The sequence below is a fragment of the Mytilus galloprovincialis genome, chromosome 6 (genome assembly GCF_965363235.1).
Source record: "Mytilus galloprovincialis chromosome 6, xbMytGall1.hap1.1, whole genome shotgun sequence".
Taxonomy (NCBI): domain Eukaryota; kingdom Metazoa; phylum Mollusca; class Bivalvia; order Mytilida; family Mytilidae; genus Mytilus; species Mytilus galloprovincialis.
The window spans coordinates 12,637,762-12,663,417 of NC_134843.1; the positions used below are offsets into that span (position 1 = coordinate 12,637,762).

Sequence of the window (25,656 nt, forward strand, 5' to 3'; positions counted from 1 at the left end):
TTCATGAACTAAATTCATGAACAAACTTAATGAACTCATTATGGACATTCATGAACAGTTCATAATGGTTCATCAGTTCAAAAGAGGTAGTAGTAGTGGTCCTCAGATGCAATTGGTTTTCAAACCTTCCGTCCTCTGAAATGTGAAATAAAATCTTTCTTTTCTTTACAAAAATTATAATTTACTATAAAAGCATATAGAATTCCTTTTTGCATTTTCCAACCAAAACATGGGTTACGATAGCCTGGAGTGTTTTGGGGGGATTTCAAATGATCTAAAATCCTTTAAAAAAACCTGTCAGACTTACTGCTGCTATTTTAGGTCTAATAGGGTTGGATAATGACGATTGAGGACATTGGGCATAGATCCAGGAAGCATTAAAGGCTCCATGGGGTATTTAGTGTAATTTCTCATGTTCTATCTGGCTTTTATTAAGGTTCAGAAGAGGTGGTCATACATTTGTCTTATCTTCAGCCCCTACATCTCTGAACAACACAATGCAATCAACATAGTGGTCCCATTTAATATCTATAATACTAAAATTACGAGGTCCAATTTGTCAGCCTTCATCGGGTAAAAACGACAAATCAAAGAATTCAACTCTATATATAACTAATATAGGACAATGGTGTAGATTAAAAATTACACCACTCCAGACCCTTTTGTTTTCAGCATAATTGAATATTGCCAATAATTAACAAGTTCCGGGTCGAATCCGATACCTATACAAATAGTATATTCAGCTATTACCTTATCTGTACGTTCCGCATTTGACAGGCGCACCCCCAAACGGTGTATTTAGGATTTTGCTATATACACGGGTCATAATCAAAGGACTGACACTACTAAATTCAATCATTGTCAAATTGCTCCCTATTGTAGTTTTATTCAGCAATCAGCAAGACTTTCTAAGATAACTAATATAGGACAATGCTGTAGATAAAAAAAAATACTCCATTCCTGGATAGCCAGGACCTTTTGTTTTCCAAATAATTAATATTTCCAATAATTGATAAGTTCCAGGTCGACGGGTTCAAACAGAAAGATTTGAAAGCAGAGAAAACTGTGTATCTTATAATCGACATGACTTATCAGATGACAATACCAATTACTAAAATAAGGCTTAGGCATAGTTATATACTTGAATTCAGTCACGGACCCGCGATATCACGGGTGTGTACTTGTTATGTGGATTTATGGGGAGTCCCATAGCTAAACAGTAATACCACTCCATCTCTGAACAATATAATGCAATCAACATTATAAGTGGTCCTATTTGATATTAAGGGGGTTTCTGGGGTGTCCCATAGATAAGAACAGTAAGACACATCAATCGGTATTGAAATTATATTTTGTTGAACTTGCATTGCTTGATTGCTGCCTTATTGACTTGCATATAAGTGGAGTCGGATAAAAATGGACCATATGCAAATGAATATCAATAAATCTATTTATGCGTTTGAAAAATTCTCTTCTGGAAGTCTGTAACTGTTAGAAAATTGGGAGTTTTTATAAGACCCATATAAAACAGACCAAAATCCATCTTTTATTTTAAGTTTCTATGTTCCAAAATCGATCATGTACATGTATACATGCACTAGCATATGTTTCAAACTCTAATACATGTACATGTATACATGCACTAGCATATGTTTCAAACTCTAATACATGTACATGTATACATGCACTAGCATATGTTTCAAACTCTAATACATGTACATGTATACATGCACTAGCAAACCTTTGATTTCTGTCTGACACTGCATATATATTGATTTACACTTGATTTAATTTTATACATGTTATTGTTCAAAAAGGTCATTCTATAAATAGCACTGCTTACTTCTTTTACTTTCTATTTTTTTCCACTTGGGAATTGCTTTCTAAGATTTAAATCACTAAATAGAAAGCTTAACAAACTACAGAAGTATAGCAGATACTATTGATGGAAAATATTAGCACACCTTATGGATAATAAGTAGATCTGTGTAATAAAGATAATCAATGATCTATAAACCAAGAACACCTTGTCAGGGCTTACATGTGTTACAGACTATCAGACGATCGCTTTTCTGATCAGTGACCTCTTGGAAACAGCCTGTCCAGACAGTATTGATTGTCAGGTAACTGACCGGGAATCATGGCTGACCATTATCTGGATTTAAATACTGCTGATGTGGAAGGATATATAAATCGCTGCAGGTCTGTTGTATCTATTATTGGGTTTTAATAATTGAACAGATGTATTTCAGTTATAGATTTGGTAGTTTGTAAATAGAAATAAAAGCTGTCATTTGTTTAATTATGTCTCTATTTCCTCCCTGAATTTGTGTCAGTTTTTTTTTTTTATTAAATGTCAACAAATTCTGATTCAAAATAAGCTTAAGGTTAATAGTGGCAGATTTTTTTTCTACAGATTTAGTCTTTAATTTAAAATTCTCCTGAAAAGACGCAGTGAATTTTTAATCCCAACGTTGGCCTTAATATATCAGTCTAGACTGAACCTTTTAATACTTCAGCTTAATGTTGCCATGAAAGGGGATATTTTAGCTGACTTTTTCTTTCAAACTGAGGTAAGTTTTCTTAATAACTATTATATCCTAGAATAGAACTATTAGATTCCTGCAAGTTTCATATAGGGGATGCCATATTTATTTAGTTGGTTAGGTTATGTATACTATGTGCTATAAGCCCTTATATACAAGTTAACAATGTATACTTATGGACTGAGTACGAGTGGAATAGTAAGTTTATTGTCTGGTCCAATAGTTCAACACTTGAAATTTGAAAAATAGTGAAAATTATTGTGTTCTTTAATATTTCATATTATAGAAAATGGAACCTGAGGTATAATAAGTAGTGCTATTATTTTATCTTTAAATTAAGTTCAATATACTGTCTTTCCAAAGCTTTCTCTCCCATTGCAATGGGAGGCAAAAATTGTTGGCAGTTTTTGTCCACTCCCTCTCTTTTTTCTTACAAGTTTTATATATTACTTGTTTTCATTTTAAATTTACATAGAATATTTGCCACTGGACAACAGCTTCTTCTTCTTTTCTGTATCTTCCTCCTGCTAATGAGGAACACATCATGAAATTACAATTATACATTTTACATTGAATTTTTACTTTTAACATACAGTTAATGAATTATTGGGTTTGTTGAAATTGAAGCAATAATTTGGTGAAAATTAATTTTAATATATACCAAATGTATATTGGAGAATAAAGGAGATGGAGACAGTTTTTGTTGGATATAGGGAAATGACCAACAGATCTATTATTTCTGCTGTTCATCTTGACTGTTGCTTGGAGGTTTGAGTTTTTATATTGGACTAAAGGGTTCACCACTTCCCTCCCCATTTTATGACTTGTTAGTACACTTTATTCATTGATTAATTGCTAGTCCAAGAACCAGGTCAATTGTCTTTAGTCATTCATATTCAAGTCTTTCTGTACTTTAGTTTGGGATTTATGACAGGTATATCATAGTAGCATGCATTTATTGCTGTTTAAGGCTAAGAGTGAGTTAAGATACTTGTCAGTTGTTGAAAACCAAAAGTTGACATTTGAACATCTTGATTTTTAGGTTGCTGTCTCATGCTCGTTATTTCCTTTTATTATAATAGATTACAGAAATTGGACATTATAAAAAGAATATATGTTAGATCTTTAACGTCTTTCTATATTTTTACAGGTTTTATTTTAGAATAGTAATGCATCATACAAACATGTAATGATGATTCTGTGTGCAAAATATTATTTTATTCTTTTTTCTTCTGTCTAGCATGTTTTATGTTAACTGTTTTTGAGGTATTCAACCTAGAGAACACTATACCTAATATAGCATGTGTTCATTCTTATGAAATGTTTAAAAGTTAATCCTTGCCTATGATGACAAAATTGTACAAAGAGTCTGTTATCAATTAACCAAGGAAACCTGTTGATGTTTTTATTCTCTTGCTAAGTATATAATGCCTTATGACGTTATGTGGAGTTATATATAATTTTATATATTTTCAGTATCTCAACATAAAAGTGGTAGGAAGACTAGTTGGTTGTTTAAAAAAACCGACCACATGACGTGAGCACTTGGCTTGTAAAGGATGAGGGGAGAAAGATTAATTTTGTATGCTTCTGGTGATTAATGGATAAAGTCGTAAAGCTCTTGTTGTTACATGTATAAGTTTCTTTCATGCGTTTTTTTTAAAGGTTCAGTTTTTAAAATGATTCAGAGCTACACAATGTGACACAGTGTCTTCATTTTGTACTCCAAGCTCTTATAACTTGGTATGTAGGCTAACCACTAGTAGGGCAATGGAATATTAAGAAGTTGTACTTAGATAAGTTTCTCTTAACTGAATTGTGTGTATACAGTCATTAGACTTGTGTTTTGTGGTAAATATCTCATTGCAACAGAAGTTATATTCATTTTAAATTTGATTTGGATGTAGCATTTTCTGTGATAGTAAAGGCCATGAAATGTACACAAAATTTGATGAATGTAACCATCATCTTGTTGTTTGGGTTTAAATATGCATGTTTCATGGTAATACAGATAAATATTGATTCTGTTTCTTGTTCAAGTGTACACCCATTAAAAAATTATAAAAGAAGAAAGCACATGTATGCAAGTGCCACAAAATATTTACATAAAAGATGTTGGATATACCAACAAACATTAATTTGTCAATAGTATTCAATGCTTTCATGCTAAAATTACAGGTAAAGGGGAGTAACTCTAAAATATCAGAACAAACCAAGTATGTGATAATGGTTGTAAGATTGTCTGTTTTTAATAACTATCAAAACAGAATGAAATTTTCAATTATTTAAACATACATTTTATGCACTATTTAGATATTTTCCAAAATAAATGATTCAAATATTTAGCAATAAATCATTGTGATAACTATCATGTGTCTCTGCTTATACAGTTCAATGGTAAAATGTCAAATTTCATTACAGAAAGATCGATGCTAAAACTTTGTATATGTGTTTGTTTTCTATCCTCCTAAGATTTTGTAACATGCAAATTGAGTGTGCAGTTATTCCCTTGAAAACTTATATACATAAAAATAATTTGATTTTGGATAAAATGAATGTCCAAAGAATCTGGTGAGTTTAAGCTTTGGCTAACTTGAGGCTATATGTTGAAATGAAAAGACACACTATTTTAAAAAGCATGTTTGTTGTCTATCTTGTTCTAAGATTGTACTTTCATATACATTTACTTAATATGCATTCTTTATAGCTTATAAATTATTTCAATTGATGATAAATTGCTTCTGATTTTGACTGGGAAACATTGAAGTAAGTAAAAGATTGATATTGTGCATATTGTATATTTCAGAAAAATCTTGAATATGATTTCATCTAGATTCTAAGTCTACTGCCCTCTCCCTGAGACCATAACTTGTGACGCCTAATAAGGTCCCAGGTTTTGGCCTTAGGATTAAGGCAGGTTTGACAAATTCGTCATTGACCATTGGAGAAAATCAAAAGATCATACAGAAACATAGGAAGTTTTCAGCAGAAGCATTCATATTTAATGGTACAGGTAAGGTATTATGAAACATAGGAAGTTTTTAGCTATAGCAGTCATATTTAATGGTACAGGTAAGGTATTATGAAACATAGGAAGTTTTTAGCTGAAGCAGTCGTATTTAATGGTACAGGTAAGGTATTATGAAACATAGGAAGTTTTCAGCTGAAGCAGTCGTATTTAATGGTACAGGTAAGGTATTATGAAACATAAGAAGTTTTTAGCTGAAGCAGTCGTATTTAATGGTACAGGTAAGGTATTATGAAACATAGGAAGTTTTCAGCTGAAGCAGTCGTATTTAATGGTACAGGTAAGGTATTATGAAACATAGGAAGTTTTCAGCTGAAGCAGTCGTATTTAATGGTACAGGTAAGGTATTATGAAACATAGGAAGTTTTCAGCTGAAGCAGTCGTATTTAATGGTACAGGTAAGGTATTATGAAACATAGGAAGTTTTCAGCTGAAGCAGTCGTATTTAATGGTACAGGTAAGGTATTATGAAACATAGGAAGTTTTCAGCTGAAGCAGTCATATTTAATGGTACAGGTAAGGTATTATGAAACATAGGAAGTTTTCAGCTGAAGCAGTCGTATTTAATGGTACAGGTAAGGTATTATGAAACATAGGAAGTTTTCAGATGAAGCAGTAGTATTTAATTGTACAGGTAAAGTATTATGAAACATAGGAAGTTTTTATCTGAAGCAGTCGTATTTAATTGTACAGGTAAGGTAGTATATCAGTTTGGGTTGTAATCTGTATATCATAAGAAGATGTGGTATGAGTGCCAATGAGAAAACTCTCCATCCAAGTCACAATTTATAATGCCTTGAAAAGTCCTGCAAGAGCTGGAAAATATTATTATTACTATGCCTTGAAACAACTTTAATAGTCCAAAGTCTTTAAAATCTTGAAAATTGAGATAAAAGCGCTGACTGTTATTTTTTTTTATCAACTATACCAACATTAACTGAAATGACAACTTTGGAGTTTGATTTCTAGGAAATATTAAATATATAAGCATTGTCAAGAAATATACATCATTTATTAAGATCAATGTCAAATTAATTTTTACTTTTTTGTGTGAGACTTATAAACTGGGGAAGGGCAATATATACCTCAACAGTTTCCTGCAAAATACAAAAAAGTCTGACATTGATCTAATATTGTTTTTATACGACCGCAATTCAATTTTTTGGTCGACTCATATATTGATATGATGTCGTCGTCGTCTGAAGACATTTGGTTTTCCCACTATAACTTTAGTACAACAATGTATAAGTAAATAGAAATCTATGAAAGGTTTATGACCATAAAAGGAAGGTTGGGATTGAGTTTAGATCCCAACAGTCAGTTTAGGAATAAGGGGCCAAAAAGGGCCTAAATAAGTATTTTTCTTGGTTTTCGCACAATAACTTTAGTATAAGTAAACAGAAATCTATGAAATTTTAACATAAGGTTTATGACCACAAAAGGAAGGTTGGTCCCAACAGTTTAGGAATTAGGGTCCAAAAGGGTCCAAAATTAAACTTTGTTTGATTTCATCAAAAAATGAATTATTGGGGTTCTTTGATATGCCAAATCTAACTGTGTAATTAGATTCTTAATTTTTGGTCCTGTTTTCAAATTGGTCAACATTAAGGTCCAAAGGGTCCAAAATTAGACTTGGTTTGATTTTAACAAAAATTTAATTCTTGGGGTTCTTTGATATGCTGAATCTAAACATGTACTTACATTTTTGATTATGGGCTCAGTTTTCAAGTTGGTCCAAATCAGGGTCCAAAATTAAACTTTGTTTGATTTCAACAAAAATTTTAAAAATATATGGGTTTTTTCAATATGCTGAATCTAACCATGTATTAAGTTTTTTAATATTTGGGACTGGTTATGAATTGGTCCACATTGAGGTCTAAAGGGTCTAAAATTGAACATTATTTGATTTCATCAAAAATTGAATTCTTGGGGTTCTATGATATGCTGAATCTAACCATGTATTTAGATTTTGAATATTGGACCATAAAAGGTAAATGACAAATTTTAAAGTTTAAGTTTTTAGACCACATTCATTCTGTGTCATAAACCTATGTAGTGTCAACTATTTAATCACAATCCAAATTCAGAGCTGTATCAAGCTTAAATGTTTTGTCCATACTTGCCCCAACTGTTCAGGGTTCGACCTCTGCGGTCATATAAACCTAATGTGTGCGAGATGCAGCATAAAGAAGATTTCTAGTATCAACAAGGGTCTTTTTCAGTACCATATTTTCATTTTTAATGTGGAAGTGAGACATTAATTTAGTACATTCAGTCTGGTTAGATATTTTATTTTAGACATCAATAACTTTGTGAAACCTTTATGGAATTTTATGAAACTTGGACAAACACTACTCTATTGTAAATGGAATGTATCCAGAGAAATAATTAAGAAATAATTTGTTTTCTTTTTGTATTTATTGAAAAATGTAATTCCGTAATTGTATGTATGATAGGTACATGGTGGGATTTATTTCAGCACTGAAAAAAGTAGTGTTGGAAAGAAAAAAGATATGTAATAATGAAATAAAATGTATTTTAAATCCTTCTTGAATTTTCTGATTGATCTGAAAAAGGAAACCTGATTTATAAAAAGCAGAAAGATATTGATAAAAGATGTATATGTCATTGTGTTTGCAGACTATTGAATAAGATATATTGTATGGAAAAGGGGAATATGTCATAGAGACAATAACCCACCAAAAGAGCAGAAACCATGCATACTGTAAAATATTCAGAAATCTTTTGAATGATTTTATTATTGGAAAAATTACCAGTTCCTGAGTCTTCTTTTCTCAACTAATAATATATTCAAGAGCTTGCAGCTGCTTAACTCAGACTTTGTAAAATGTCACCAATGTCTGGGAAAAACCTAATTAGCTAGGGTTTTATCAAAAAATATCTCACCTATTTTCACATAAAACAATTTATATCTGAAAGTTCCAAGACATAAAAGACAAATATATTCAGTGTCTACTACACAAAGAACAGAAAATAGTCTTAAGATATTGATTCTAGGGGCTCAAGTTATAATTTTTTTTATCTGGTTAACAGTTTTCCCTTTATTTATTTTCTCACTATTATGTTTCATTTGGTCTTGACTGTGGGTGACTTGATATCTATACATCCTGCGATCAGGTTTTTGACTTTGGGTGTTCTTTGTGCAGGTTTAGTACTGAAGATTGATTTGGACTCTAGAGGTTTTTTTTAATTTTGTTGTCTCCATTTTGTTCTACAAAACATTTTTATTCGTGTGTTTGTCAATAAACTATCGATTCCAAAACTTTTTTGTTGTTTCTTTGTCAAATTTACTGTAAAATACAACACCCTAAAACACCTTTCTAGCTCACCTGGTCTGAAGGGCCAAATAAGCTTTTCTCGTCACTTGGCGTCCAGCAACTCCGTCTTTAACTTATTTAAAAATGTTCTCCTGAAAATACTGAGTCTTTTACAAAACTTGGCCACAACCATCATTGGTGTATCTATCTTAATAATTTTTTTAAAACAATAATAGATAAAGAGAAACTTTGAAATGCAATAAAGTCTAATGGTCAAAATTGTCAGTTGACTCTATAAAAACCAGATTTTTGAAGGAAAACTTGTTGTTTTGAGGATGTATGGTGGGCGGGTGGTTGCCAAACTGTGTCCATTCTTAACATGGAAAAGTCATGATTTTTTTTTAATGAAATTTAGATATGTCAGGAATATGGCAGTTGTTATCCATTAGTTTGATGTGTTTTGTCATTTGATTTTGCTATGTGATTAGGGACATCCCGATTGAATTTTCCTCGGAGTTCAGTATTTTTGTTATTTTAACTTGTCCTGGGACTAAATGAAGGTCAAGTTCAATTTTCAAGATACAATAAGCTTGAAGACTAGGATGGTTAAAATATAGTTGGAAATTTACTGTTCATTATAAGACCTTTTGAGATAATTGCAGATAAGTTTTATCGTTTTTTTAAAAGACATTGTATTAATTAAAAATGACATTTTGGATTTTTTTGTTCTTTTTTTTAGTAAATTGTTTGAAGAATTTTGAGGTTTTTTTTTATTCTGTATGAACTAGTTTTTATACGCCCGTCAAAATTTTGACGGGACGTATTATGGTATACAAATGTCCTGTGTCCGTCTGTCTGTCCGGCGTAAACATGTCGCACCGTAACTTGAGAACGACTTATCCAAATTTCATGAAACTTAACATAGTTGTTTCTTATGATGGTCAAATGATCTGTATACTTTTTGGTGAAAATAAGATTAAAACTTTTTGAGTTACCACACTTTGTAACTAAAACAGGGGTGTTTTTTTTTCACATGTCGCACCGTATCTCAAAAACGATTCTTGATTATGGCTTAAAACTTTAAACACTTCTTAGTTATATTAATCTTAATATCTGTATACTTTTTGGTGATGATTCAAAATTTTATTTTTGAGTTATTGAGTATTTTGTAAAAAAGGGGGAGGGTTTTTTTTACATGTCGCACCATATCTCATAAACAATTTATGATTATTGCTTAAAACTTTACACATGTCTTTGTTTAATTAATCTAAAGATCTGTATACTTTTTGGTGATGATTCAAAATTTCATTTTTGAGTTATTGAGTATTTTGTAAAAAAGGGGGAGGTTTTTTTTTACATGTTGTGCCGTATCTCAAAAACAATTTATGATTATTGCTTAAAACTTTACACACTTCTTTGTTATATTAATCTAAAGATCTGTATACTTTTTGTTGATGATTCGAAACTTTATTTTGGAGTTATTGAGTATTTTGTTAAACGGGAGGTTTTTTTTACATGTCGCGCCGTATCTCAAAAACAATTTATGATTATTGCTTAAAACTTTACACACTTCTTTGTTATATTAATCTAAAGATCTGTATACTTTTTGTTGATGATTCGAAACTTTATTTTGGAGTTATTGAGTATTTTGTTAAACGGGGAGGTTTTTTTTACATGTCGCGCCGTATCTCAAAAACAATTTATGATTATTGCTTAAAACTTTACACACTTCTTTGTTATATTAATCTAAAGATCTGTATACTTTTTGTTGATGATTCGAAACTTTATTTTGGAGTTATTGAGTATTTTGTTAAACAGGGGAGGTTTTTTTTACATGTCGCGCCGTATCTCAAAAACAATTTATGATTATTGCTTAAAACTTTACACACTTCTTTGTTATATTAATCTAAAGATCTGTATACTTTTTGTTGATGATTCGAAACTTTATTTTGGAGTTATTGAGTATTTTGTTAAACAGGGGAGGTTTTTTTTACATGTCGCGCCGTATCTCAAAAACAATTTATGATTATTGCTTAAAACTTTACACACTTCTTTGTTATATTAATCTAAAGATCTGTATACTTTTTGTTGATGATTCGAAACTTTATTTTGGAGTTATTGAGTATTTTGTTAAACAGGGGAGGTTTTTTTTACATGTCGCGCTGTATCTCAAAAAATAATTTATGATTATTGCTTAAAACTTTACACACTTCTTTGTTATATTAATCTAAAGATCTGTATACTTTTTGGTTTTGATTCAAAATTTTATTTTAGTGATATTTAGTTTTTCGAAAAAAAAAAAAAAAAAAACAGGGTTAGGGGTTTCACATGTCCCACCGTGTCTCAAAAACAATATATGGTTATTGCTTAAAACTTTCTCAGAAACTATTTATGATTATTGCATAAAACTTCCACACAAGACGTAGGGCGTATCATGCGCTCATGACGCAGCTGTTTATTATTTAAGTTGGCCATGTGAGCTTTTCTCATCACTTGGTGTCCATCGTCTCCTTCATCATTAACTTTTGCAAAAATCTTCTAAAACTACTGGGCCAAATTTAATCTAACTTGGCCTAAATCATCCTTAGGGCATCTAATGAAAAGCAATATATGTCTGATGACCTGGCCAACCAACCAAGATGGCCACCATGGCTAGAAATAGAACTAAGGGGTAAAATGTAGATTTTGGCTAATATCTCTAAATTCAAAGTATTTAGAGCAATCTGACATTGGGTAAAATTGTTTATCAGGTTAACATCTATCTGCTCTGAAATTTATAACAGATATAGGAAGATGTGGTGTGAGTGCCAATGAGACAACTCTCCATCCAAATAACAATTTTAAAAAAAGTAAACCATTATAGGTCAATGTATGGCCTTCAACAAAGAGCCTTGGCTCACACCGAACAACAAGCTATAAAGGGCCCCAGAATTACTAGTGTAAAACCATTCAAACGGGAAAACCAACGTTCTAATCTATATAAAATTTTAAAAAAACCAAACAAAAATGAGAAACGAGAAACATGTATAAATTACATAAACAAATGACAACTTCTGTACATCAGATTCCTGACTTAGGACAGGTGCAAACATTTGCAGCGGGATTAAACGTTTTAATGGATCCAAACCTTCTTCATTAAACAACATGCTGTTGGGTTGCTGCCCCTGAATTGGCAATTTTAAGGAAATTTTGCAGGTTATTATCTAGAATATTATTATAGATAGAGATAAACTGTAAACAGAAATAATGTTCAGCAAAGTAAGATATACAAATAAGTCAACATGACCCTTAAGAAGTTATTGTCACTCATAGTAAAAATTTAAAAAAAATTGAAAATTTTGTAATCTTACAAAATTCTTTTCCTCTGAAACTACAGAGGCAAATTTAACCAAACTTGGTCAAAATGGTTATTAGGATATCTAGTTTAAAAAATGACCCCGCCTGCCAACCAACATGACAGACATGGCTAAAATAGAACGTAGGTGTAAACAGCAAAACTGTTCAGCAAAGTAAGATCTACAAAGTCAACATGAACAAAATGGTCAATTGACCCCATAAGCAGTTATGGCCCTTTTAAGTAAAATTTGAACAAATTTTCTTAAATTTTTCGTTTACATAACTCTTCTACTGAATCAACTTGAAGAAATTTGACCAAACTTGGCCACAATAAGCATTAGGATATCTAGTTTAAAAATTGTGTCTGATGACCCTGCCTGCCAAACAACATGACAGACATGGCTAAAAATAGAACATAAGGGAAAAATGCAGTTTTTGACTTGTATCTCTGAAACTAAAGTTAAGGTATAAAGGTTGCATTATTTCATCCATCAATTGTTAATTGCTGTATGGTTAATTACCAATAAAACCAGGGGATTTCATTGGCAAACTTTTTATAATTCCACATAGTATTGCGTGTTAGTTACAATTTACAGAGTAATAGCTGTCTACAACATGTGTGCATTACTTTACTTAACAATGAAAAAGAAAACGGAACTTTGACCGTTTTTTGTTTAGCTTTTAGTTTCGGATTAATTGAAAGTGCCTGAAGGAAGAGCATGCTTTCTGATCGGATCAAGAGGTCAGTATAATCGAATTATGATTGTTTTTTTAGATAGTATCTTAGCATTCAAATACACTAAACATTGGATAATATACTATATCTGATATTTAAACAAAAAATTAAAGAGCAATTTTGTTTAGAAATTTTTCTTCTTTTTATTTCAATGAAAATTTTGTGATTCTCAAAAATCTAGGTCAATCAAATATAAACAAGACAGACAGAGAATCAAATTTCTAAAAAAAATTCTTGAAATTTTCTCAAAAAGGAATTTTCCGGATGATATAAAATTTGTGTATCAATTTCGGTTTTTAGGACTGACATCATATTCACATATTTGGTTCTCTTTTCTGATAAATAAAAGCATTTATAAATCACAAAGCAAACAATTGTTATAATATGATTAAGTACATAGTATTCCACATCTTCAATTTTGTACCCTATTACCAGATTTTTCAGACAAAAAACATGTTGACCAATATTAAAATACATAAATATTTGGTGTAGTAATTTCCAATAATTTTTTTACCAATGTGCATTCAAAGAAAAAATGGTTATAGCTATCAGATTTGAAACATAGTTCACAGTTTTCACTGTTAACTACCTTCCAGCGATACAGATTATGGTTAATAGCTAAAATATTATGCAGTAGTTTCCATCTAAACATTTTTAATCTATTATCTTTAAAAAAAAAGGAAGGTAAAAGATAGATTTTTCTTAATGAAATATCTAACATTTTCGCCAGATAGTTGGTTTTTCCATGAGCAAAAACCTACTAATGGAGCTCTTTATTTGATCTGATTATAATATTATAAATTTCTTTAAACTTAATTTTGTCTAGATTGTAATACAATTCATTACAAAACATTTTAATGTCTTGTGTTATATAAAAAAGAAGATGTGGTATGATTGCCAATGAGACAACTATCCACAAAAGACCAAAATGACACAGACATGTTGATTTTAGTATGTTTTGATATGTTGCTCTTTAATGTATCTAACTTTTGGGTAAAGCTTTTCGAAGAGAAAATAATTCAGTGATCCAATTTTGTTTCTTTTTAAGTTTATCTAATATTTTTTGAGAAATTTCTCCTTTATCATCAATTACATCATTAACAAAAATTATGTTTTCCTTTACCCAATGACTATAATATAAATTTTTGCCACATGTTTTTATATATTGGTTTCCCCATATAACTTGCTTTCTTATATCTCTATAATTATCAGGTACTTTTGTCTTCCCTCCTCCATTTTTAATCCAACATTTCAAAATTTCAAAGTAAAATGTAGGTAAGTTTTTAAGGTTTTCTAGTGACTTATGAGAATTAAGATTCATTTTTAATAAAATTATTTTCCCCAAACTCTCTAAAATAAATAGTAGGTATGATTTTCCAGTTAGCGCAAGTTTCATCAGTTAATCTTTTAACCCAATTTATTTTAATAGCTTCAATTTATGCAGCAATATCTGTCATTTTTAATCCCCCTTCAATATAATCTTTTCTTAACACTGAGCGTTTAACTTTCTCGCTACCAACCTCCCATAAAAAATTAAATAAGATTTTTTTAAATTGACTTATAATTACACTGCTTAGATTTACCAATGAAGAAACGTATGTGATATTGGGAATAACTAGTGTTTTAATTATAGTTATTTTTCCTATCATAGTCAGTTTTCTTTTCTTCCAATGATTGTCTCTGTTTAATTGATTTTAGTCATAAGATATAATTCCATGTGTTGGGAAATCCGCATTGCTGTCACTCTGACAGCCTCTTGTTAGAGTTATTACCCTTTGATGACAATTTTTAGCAATTTTCTGCCTCTTTGAATTATATCTTAAACATTATGATTGATAGGAAAAACTTAATGAAGCAAAATGATTGGTTAGCCATGATCTTAAAATAAGACAAATGGAGGAAATTGTCTGATGACAGCATATATTGGAGTAATTGGCCTTTAATGTCAATTTGTACCATTTTTTTGTGTTTTGCTTTTTATGATAGATATTATAAAAGATGAATAGCTAATTTATAACTAAATGGATAGTTTTCATTATAAAACTTATGTACATATCCTTTTTTCTGAAGAAAACTATTTAATTTGTCAGTCCACTTTCATAGAAACTTTCATATACAAAAGCAAGGAAAGATCTACTGAGAAGTCAAAGTTTGCTGATATAGTGAGTTGATTTTTTACCATCTTTTGTGTTTTGAGCAAAAACTAAAGAAAATAAACTAAACAGATTAAAGTCATACGAAACGAGTGGATGGTGAAAAATAATGTTTATCCAATTCTTGAACCAATGCATGTATATATCATAAACTTAGTCTTCTGTGCACGATTTTATCATTTTTACGTTAAGTAATCGTATAATCATCAATTTTATTTCTCTCTGTCTGTTATGATTTAACAAATATGGCAGTTCATTAAATGCCGTGTTTGGAGCCGAGGTTTACCGATTGTTTATTGAGCACGTGTTTAACATATACAATCAGATAATTGTTTATTTTATTGACAGCTTCATGTTATTGCAATCACCAGATTTTTACGAGACGGGTGACACTAAGGTCATTTGCATATACGGAAAATATGTCGGCGAATTGCTTCCTGGAAGCAAGCAATTAAAATAAAGTAAAGTTCTTCTATGAAAGTGGACAAATTAAAGAGTTTTCTTCAGAAAAAAGTATATGTACATAAGTTTTATAATGAAAACTATCCATTTAGTTATAAAAATCATATGGATATTTTTTTTTTTAAATTTGAGGTTTCATATGACTTCAAATTAGAGGCAATACAAGATTAAAAAAACAGAGATTTTTGTCACAAATTCTATTTGCGACTATGATGTTAGAGAGTATCCCTTGTTGAATATTTACATACATTGTAGGTCAAGGTGAGTGACACGGGCTCTTGAGAGCATGCAGTTTGTTGTTTTCGTTTGAACTTTTTAGTTACAAAAAAATGTAGTTGTGATGCTTGTTGACACAATTAATGTCACATGTACGTATCATGTCTGTTTGCATTGATCACCCAGTTATGTCATAAAACAGAACTATAAACAAGTTTTAGGATAAGCCTCTACCCACCACTTTCTTTGGTAAATGCATGTACAAGGTCAGAAATATGACCGTTGTTTTACACTTGTTCCTTGATAACATTCGGTTTTGTCATTTTTGTATGGACTTCCCCCTTTTTGAAGTTTGAATTCAACTTGTAGTTCGATATTTTTATATATATTTATGAGAGGATTAAGTCAAAAGGGTGTATGGATAGCAGATATTCTGCATTCCCATTTTAACAGCCTGTTCCAATATGCCAAAGACGAATTCTTGGAATGTCTCTTGAATGATTTGTCAGAAGTGAAGGCGAGATCTTCAAACGAGACCCAAACATCAGATAACTGTTATTCCAAACAAAAGTAAAAAAAAAAGAAGAAAATTCAAAACGAGAATTCCCTAATCAAATAGCAAAATCAAAAGCTAAAACACACCAAACAAATGGCATTTTCTTATGTAGACAATGGCGGATTAAACCTTTTTTATAGTTACTTAAACCTCTCACTTGTATGACAGTCGCATAAAATGCCGTTATATTGACAACGATTTGTGAACACAAAAAAACCTAGACATAATAGGTAAAAATGTCAAAAACATGGGGTACAGCAGTCAACATTGTAATATAATCTTATCATCATAAAAATTAACATATGAACCAACAAAGAAAAACAAAAAATAACACGTATGGAAGCGCTGCTTGAATATTGCTATATAGAAATGTAATGTTCACAATTGAGAAGCTCCAATCATCTCTTTTGTCGTAAAATTTTGTTTTCAACCGACCCTAATTGTCAATTTCTAAATGTAAGTCAAGATATTAGGCAGACTTAACTGTATCTGTTGTATCCTTTATCTCTAGTTCGATGGGATAGATGCGTTCAACATACTCACCAAATTTTGCATTATTTAGTTAGAGAACATCATATCGAACGTAAAGTTAAAAAAAATTTCATTTTTTTCTTTCTTCCTTGAGAAGTATTTTTTCCTGTATAAGGTCAAGTCTCAATTGTATAAAGGGACAAGTTGACAAGAAGATGAGCACAATTAGTTTGCATGGGAAAGCCGATAATTTAGCTGAAAAACAAGTCCTGCTAATGTTCTTTTTTTTTAGTATTTCTGTGATGTTGGTTGGCAGTTTACCTGAACCCGTTTTCACTTTTTTTTATGACAAGTTTCACTATCAATTACACATTTAACATAACTATATATATGGATTATTAAAGACCTTAATAACACGTCTGGCTAATTTACGCTTTAAATCAATTGTTTTGAGATACCTTACTCAATATTTTGTTTACAGTGAGCATAAAGGTAAAACATGCTTCACAGCGGAACAAGTGATCAGCATACTGGAGTTTCTTATTGGCGACATATCAATTTATATTGCAGGTAGAATTTTGCATCAATTTGTTGGCATTTCTCAGGGAATGAACTATGCGCCTCTCCTTGCCAACATCTGCTTATCTTAATTTGGTTCGGAGTTTCTTTAGACACGTTAGATATCATGTTTACACAAAACTGTTATTGTTATACAAGTAAAACGATGATTAACATATTTTTCAATCTATATTATAAAATCAAACAGACCCACTGAAGTACAATTACACGAGGTCGCTATTTATTGATAATCATATGTATATTTATTTCGGTTTATTTGACCGTTACCATTCTCTGGAGGCCACCTCGGTGGTTAATTATATGGTGTCAAGACTAAAAGAGGGGTGAAATATACCAGGGAGACAGTCAAACCCGAAGATCGAAAATAAACTGACAACGCCATGGCTATAAAAGAAAAAGACAAACAGATAAACAATAGTACATAAAACACAACATAGAAAACTAAAGACTAAGCAACACGAACCTCCACCAAAAACTGGGGGTGAGCTCATGTGCTCCGGAAGGGTAACCAGATCCTGTTCCACATGTTGCACCCGTTGTTTTGCTCAATGAAATATTTACGAAATGCTGACATATATGCTATCGAGTCCATTAATTGTTAGTTTTTTACTTTAGGCTTATTACAATTTGGATATACGTTTTAGTATGTTTTAAATCAAATATGAGAATTTAAGTCAAATCGGTAAACATGAATTTGACGTTTACAGGATTTCCCGTTTTCACTTCTACCTTGGAGTTCAGTGTTTGTGTTATTTTACTTTTAAGCGATCATATTTCATTTTCACTTTAGTTGTAATAGAGTTATAGCGCCTTGCATATGAATTTTTTTCAATAGCTCCAGTTTGTAGATTTATTTGCTGGAAATTGATAAACATTGTTAGTATTGAAAAAGAAAATCTTAATTGATTTTTTTGTGTCGCAGCCAGCTGCACATTTTCTCTGAAGTTGGGCTAAAGCAGCCATAGAATGACTATCTGTCTGCAGGAAGTTTCCCCGTTCTAATTGTTTTAATCTTGCACGAACAACTTTTCAGATCTCCATATTATCTTTTCAATTCTGATATGACATTGTTAAGTTATTCGCCAAAATAGCGACCGGCGGATCATGAGCTCTTAACTTTTGTTTTGACGTGAAATGTGAACTAGATTTGTGTTCACAATACTTCATAAACAAAGTATAATGTACATGAATTAAAACATCCTAGCACAACTTATCTACTAGCTGAAACTTACCTAATCCATACGACTTTTACCTACGTCGAAGGATGTAAAACACAAAACAGGAAATCAAAAGCCAAAATAAGTTGGAAGTCCCGGATGTGGGAAATGAAGCATTTAAAATATCCCTGTATAAAAGATCATGATTCCTGATTTTGAACCACAAGAAATCCAGAGCGATGACTGTAAAGTTACTTCAATTCAAGAAATGGAAAGATGTCTATTTGACATACTAGAAAAAGTGGTGATGAGTGAGGGTGACGAACAAAAAATAATAACTTTAATAGGTTGTCACGATCTACGAAATTCTGCATAAGGGCTATACAAACTTTCAGAGCGCCATGTTGCTCAACCTGAAGAGAGAACACATGATGAAGAAAATAATTAGATATAGAAAGATGCGGTATGAGTGCCAATGAGACAACTTCTATCCAAATAACAATTAATAAAATTAAACAATTATAGGTCAATGTACGGTCTTCAACACGGAGCCTAGGCTCACACCGAACAACACGCTATAAAGGGCCCCAAAAAATACTAATGTAAAACCATTCAAACGGGAAAACCAACGGTCTAATCTATATAAAAAACAAAAATAATGTCCATATTAATGCATTTAAAGGAACAAAACAACAATGCCATTTGAATTTGCTGGAGAAATAAAGATCTTTTTGGTATTTGTGTATCAGGTAAAATATATCAAGCAAAGGATATGACATATCATATACGTTTTTTCAAATCGATATTGAGCTGAGATTTTGAAATGTGTGTTTGAAAATTATAAAAATAAATCCTGAATCACAAACCATACCAGATTAAAAAAAAACACACAGAAACAATTGGAGGATAATAAATCGCAAAATACAATAGATAAAAAATGTTAGTGCAAATAAATGTACAAAATTATAAGCCTGCTATATTTGAAATGTGTTTTTTAATAAACTAAAGATTTGATGCCGCCGCTGTCGAAAGCCTCCCTCTCGAGGGTATCATCAGCTTTCGAAATTTTGGTCTTAATGTTCTTCAACCTCTTACTTTACTTGGCCATTGGACTATATGATTCGAGCGTCAAAGGTGAGTTTATTGTAGATAATACGCACGTTTGGCGTACATAATTAAAGAAATGCAAGCACTCTTAAGAATTTACTTTGTGTATTTATTTTTATGAGACAAATAGATACGCTGCAACGGTCTGTGTTTTTTTTTTAATGTTTCTGCGTTGTATCAATTTGATGAGGTGCTGTCTTCGGCTAGTTTTTACAGTTTGTTTTCATATTATATTGTTACACCAGTGCTCTATGTTTGAGAGATTGCTTGGTGCCAGCATACTAGTTTAACCCCGCCAAATTGTTTTTTTGCCTGTCCAAAGTCACAATCCTTAAGTTTCGTGGTTCATGTCTGTATTTTATTTTTCGTACATTGTTTTGTTATAATAGTTATCAAAAGTTCCAGGCTTTTCAAATCAATATGGAGCTGAGATTTGAGGTGTTTGAAAATTATAAAAATGACGGTTTTTTTCCGTCTAAATAAGACTCATCAATGACGCGAACAATTCATGTTTCGTAAGTTGTTGTAAATTATTTTGTATAACAGGTCCTTGTATGAGCTGATGATATAACCGAGGTTGAAAGTCCTCCGCCTGCAGAGGTACTTACTAAAAATTAAAACAACACGTTATAATTTCGTGCGTCTGTAGCGATTTCAAATATTTCCCTTTACCAAGAATGTTCTAAGCCAAATTATAAAAAGCCAAGAATGTATAAGAATGGAAACTATTGAAGAGCTTTCTGACAAAAAGACAATACATAAAAAGGGTATATTCATCTAAGGCCAACTTTACCGGAAAGGAAGTTGAAACCTAAGTTTCTTAATAAATTCAAAATTGATGAACTGACATTTTGAAGGGTTTGTTATAAATCATATCGTCAATACCGAAGTACTGACTATTGAGCTGATTATATCCTTAAGGACGGCAAGTCTACCAGTAGAGGTATCTACCAAGTTTTGGCAATATGTAAACAACACGTTATAAAGTTTATGTGTCCGAAGCGATTAACTTGATTTAACTTCAAAAGAAACGCACAACGTCGAATTATTGAAAGTCAATGAGGTAGAATAACCGGCTTGAGCGGTTGCATGTATTAAGAGGACCCGCAAATATAGCCATAGTCCATCTTATTTTACAAAGTTGCCTGAGGGAGATGTACATACAATTTCTTTCAAAAGCTTTTCTTGGTGATTTTTTTGTCTCGGATGTTTAAATCCGAATTTATTTGCATATTTGCATTCATTGAAAAAAAAGAGAAACAAAAACAAATTCGACATTAACCTTCATTATTTTCTTTAGGTGTTTGATTTAACAAAACCATGCAAAAACAAAGCAGATTAAAGATTGGTGCTTGACCGTCTTTTATTGATTGGAAATTATACCCTGGTGCAAGAACAATTCTATAAAATACGAATTTGGGCAAAATGTTAAAAGTTTTATTTGTTGTAATAATTATTAGTATAGACAATAATTCTGTTGAATTGTTTTTGTCAGTTTTGAGAGAATAATTCCTTGCAAAATTGTTAAATCTCTGTTTTTACTTAATGATTTTTTTGGGCAGGAGATGCTAACGTTACAAGTTTTGAAAGGGCGTTTTCTTCTATACATAGATATAAGTAAATGCGGTATGAGTGCAAATGAGACACCTCTTCATCCAAGTCACAATTTGTAAAACAAAAACCATTATAGGTCAAAGTACGGTCTTCAACGCGGGGCCTTGGCTCACACCATACAACAAGCTATAAAGAGCTCCAAAAATGACTAGTGTGAAAACCATTCAAACAGGAAAACCAACGTATTACCTTATCCCAGGCAGATATTACCTTAGCCGTATTTGGCACAACTCTTTGGAATTTTGAATCCTCAATGCTCTTCAACTTTGTACTTGTTTGGCTTTATAAACATTTTGATATGAACGTCACTGATTAGTCTTATGTATCCTATAGTAATCTATGATCGTTCATAATGTCATTCCGTTACTTTTTTTTGGTTGCATTTATCTCGTGAATAAACTACGCTCTGACGTCACTTTTCACATTTCACAGCGTACAAGTAAAAGCCACAATCGCTTCCAACTCGTTTGAAAAACATGAGATTCCTAAAGGTATGTATGATTAAAAATAAATAATTAGTTCTTAAAAGTGCCATTTTCCTTAACCTCTTTTGAAAACATTTTTCAACAAGTCTAAAATCGTATTTATAGTGAGGAACAGACCCAGTGCGGCCATTCACCTTTTTGTTTACATATTTTTCAAGGTCAGAACTCATATCCGTTTCCTGTAAGGCCAACCAAATTGTTTTTTACAGCTTTTGAAAAAAGCAACCACCGTACATTATTCTATAAATTTTACGGGAAAATATGTCAAACTGAGATGAGAAAATCATGAATTACAACTAAATCAAAATGGTGGAATGTGCAATTAAAACCGAACATGAAAGTACTTCAATAAAAATAATTGTAGAAAACATGTACTAAAAAACGTACATTCAAAGTAGATATAATATTTAAATAAATAAAAATATTTCCATTTAAAACATTTTTTTAGTTTTATCATGTTTAAAGGCAAATTATACCTAAACACATATGAAGTCAAATGTTTAACTGATTTTTTTTCTGCCCTTTTTTTTTAAACACAAATAGGGAAGTTAAATTAAAAACTTTTTGTATTATATTTGTAGATCAACCCAGTTCATCAACCAGGGGGAAAGGCAAAATACAGGACTTATAGTCCAACATCTTTAATTAATGCCTACACTGCAGTTAAGGAAGATAACGTATCAATTAGAAGAGCAAGCATTACTTATGGGGTACCATTTCAAACATTAAGAGACCGCATAACTGGTATTGTTGACCCAGAGTGTTGCACAATGGGCAACGGACCTTTTTTTACTTTAGACGAAGAAAGCAGGCTGGTTTCACATCTGAAAGAAATGGCCCAACTTGGGTATGGTTACAATAGACAAGAAGTGGTTGACATAGCAACTGACTACGCAGTTATGCTAGATAAAAAAAGTAAAAATGAAAAACCCTTAACCCTTACCTGGTTTTATGGAATGCTTGGACGATGGCCCGATCTTAAAGTTGTAAAACCAAGGGCATTGGAAGTTGCAAGAGCAAAAGCTGCCAACAAGGAGAACATTACTAAGTACTTCAATGAACTTGAGAAAGCCCTTATTAAATATGATCTGATGGACAAACCTCATTTGATTTACAATGTTGATGAGAAGGGTGTAACCATCAACCACAACCCATCAAAGGTAGTATCAGGAGTAGAGACATCACCGCAGGAGGTTACATCTGGAAAGGGTGACACCGTGACTATCTTAGGGTGTGGAAATGCAATTGGCAATGCATTACCCCCTTACTTTGTCTTCCCAGGACAGAGAATGAATGATCAGTTGCTGGAGGGGTCTACACCAGGAACAGTTGGCACTGTCTCTAAGTCGGGGTGGTCTAATTCGGACCTGTTTATGGATTTCCTCAGCAATCATTTCAAGAAATTTGTTCCAGGCAATGGGCATGTGATGTTATTGTTAGATGGACATAAATCTCATGTTGCTGTAAGCACAATTGAATGGGCAAGGCGTCACAACATTGTAATACAGTTACTTCCAGCACACACCAGTCATCTTTTGCAGCCATTGGATGTAGGTTGTTATGGTCCTTTGCAAAATATGTACAACAGCATATGTCACAGAACTATCAGAACAAAACAATGTGCACTAACTCGTTATGATGTTTGTAGCATGGCATGCAAAGCTTACGGAAATGCCTTATCAGTCAGTAATTTGCAGTCAGCTTTTAGAAAAACAGGCATTTATCCATTCACAAAAGACATTATTATGGAATTACCACTGACACCGTCAGAGGCTTTCGTCAGTGATATTGTAGACAATGAAGAAGCGTTAAACAGTGCTGTAGTTGAGAATGTGAATGATAGTGAAAGAGAGGGAGTTATGAGTGATGAGGAGAATGTTGGTGTTGTAATTGAGGGAGAGGTTGGTTTGGAGGTAGGTAGGAGTGGTGTGAGTGATAGAGATGAAGTTCAGAATGATAAGGAGAATGACAGTGTTGTGAGTGTGGGTGATAGAATGATAGATGTGGCAGTGCAAGAGAAAGGAAGTAAGAGTGATTTTTTTGTACAGAAAATAGTAAACATGAAAAGAGTGAAAGGTGAGAAAAAAAAGAAGAGAAATGTGTTAAGTAGAATCATCAGTGGCAAGACTGTGACAGAGGATGATGTGTTAGAGAGGATGAAAGAGCATGTGAGTAAGAATCCTAGGAAGAATGTTAGTGAAAGTGTGACTGAAAGTGGTAAGAAAGGCCAGAATGAATCTGTGGGAAGTAAGAGGAAGAGAGGGCCTGAGAAGAAACAAACAGCAAAATCTTTAAAGAGTGGTTCTCAGAAGCCAGGAACCAGTGGAGTGAGTAGATGTGTGAATGAGTGGGCAATTGACAGTGAGAGTGAGAGTGAGAGTGAAATAAGAGAGGATGAAAAGTGCTGTGTGTGTAAGAAGTTTGTTCCAGAGCAGGTGAGGCAGAGTAGCAGTTTGATTTTTACAAAGTGGGCACAGTGTGAGAAGTGTGAGAGGTGGGTGCATCTAATTTATTGTACGAAAGTGAGAGTGATAAGAAGGGGTGATAGTTTCATGTGTGTGTTTTGTGAGGAAAATGTGGATTAATTGATAAATAGAAAAAATAAAAATCATATTCTGAAACATTAGTGTATTCATTTAACAAAGAAACTGTTTTGATATTAATTCCAAAAAATCATAATTGGTGAACTCTCTGAAAATTTTCATTGATTTTTATTTTCATGGTAATAAATGATGTTCCAGGTTACATCAATTCCCAAGTTATTGAAAACAGTTTTAAAGAACTGTTTTACAAACAAATAATGTAATTGCCTTAGACTAATAAATCCCCTAATTGACAATAGAGCAATTTGATTGGGTATAACGGAATGAGGTGTCACGTGGTTTTGACGCCATTGGAATTTGAATGTAAACAAACACGATAAGGAGGGGTAGCATGGAACAACATCGAGCATTCAGTGCCTGATAAACAATTATGAGTAACCAAGCTTGACGATGCACGGTAATAAAAAAACAAAGCTAGGTCTACAGAAAAAAAATATTAAAAAATGTCCTTAGGATAACGACTTACCATTACTTCAGGATAAACGAAACGCGCGTCTGGCGTATTAAATCATAATCCTGGTACCTTTGATAACTAATCTATATGACAAATGTCTTTTTGTGCTTCTTTGTTACATATTTGTTTGTTTTTGTAGCGATTAAGATTGTAACACAATGTTGACTGCTGTACTCCTCTTTTTGACATTTTTACTCTTTTGTCTATTTGTTTGTTTAAACATTCATTGTCATTATAGACCTATATGGAGTTATTTTCTTTCAGAACGATAGGTCATTCTTTCGAGGAATCAACCTGGACGATACCAAGTTTCAATGAAATATGCTCCAAGGCATAAAATAATGACCTGTGTAGGAGTTCAGTATTTTTGTGATTTCACTTTTCAATATATTTTTCAGTTCCAACTGCTACATAGATATAGGAAGATGTGGTGTGAGTGCAAATGAGACAACTCTCCATCCAAATAACAATTTATAAAAGTAAACCATTATAGGTCAATGTATGGCCTTCAAAACGGAGCCTTGGCTCACACCGAACAACACGCTATAAAGGGCCCCAAAATTACTAGTGTAAAACCATTCAAACGGGAAAACCAGGTCCGCTGTGAGTCCTGTAGCCAGACGTACTATATTCCTACGTTGGTTCGTTTATATATGAGAGTCTAAATTAAAAATGATAGAATTTGTTCATACTTTGCCAAAACATAGTATATATTGATATATGTTAAAAAATATAATAAAAATTATAGGTCACCGCGCATTTTCTAAAGCTACAGGTTTGTGACAGAATGTCATATTTTGTATGGATTATACAGGAAAACGCATCATTATATGATTAGAAGCTAAACTAAATGATATAATTGTAAAATAGAATAC

The 25,656-nt window shown here is 32.0% G+C and overlaps 1 protein-coding gene across 1 annotated transcript; it reads left to right on the forward strand.

Annotated features, from left to right (window-relative positions):
* Nucleotides 1–21,563: 21,563 nt before the first annotated feature.
* On the forward strand, nt 21,564–24,808 carry LOC143078968 (uncharacterized). Its single transcript, XM_076254047.1, has 2 exons — nt 21,564–21,730; nt 22,306–24,808. The coding sequence occupies exons 1-2, from the start codon at nt 21,716–21,718 to the stop codon at nt 24,307–24,309; spliced, it is 2,019 nt and encodes a 672-aa protein (XP_076110162.1). The 5' UTR covers nt 21,564–21,715; the 3' UTR covers nt 24,310–24,808.
* Nucleotides 24,809–25,656: the final 848 nt, after the last annotated feature.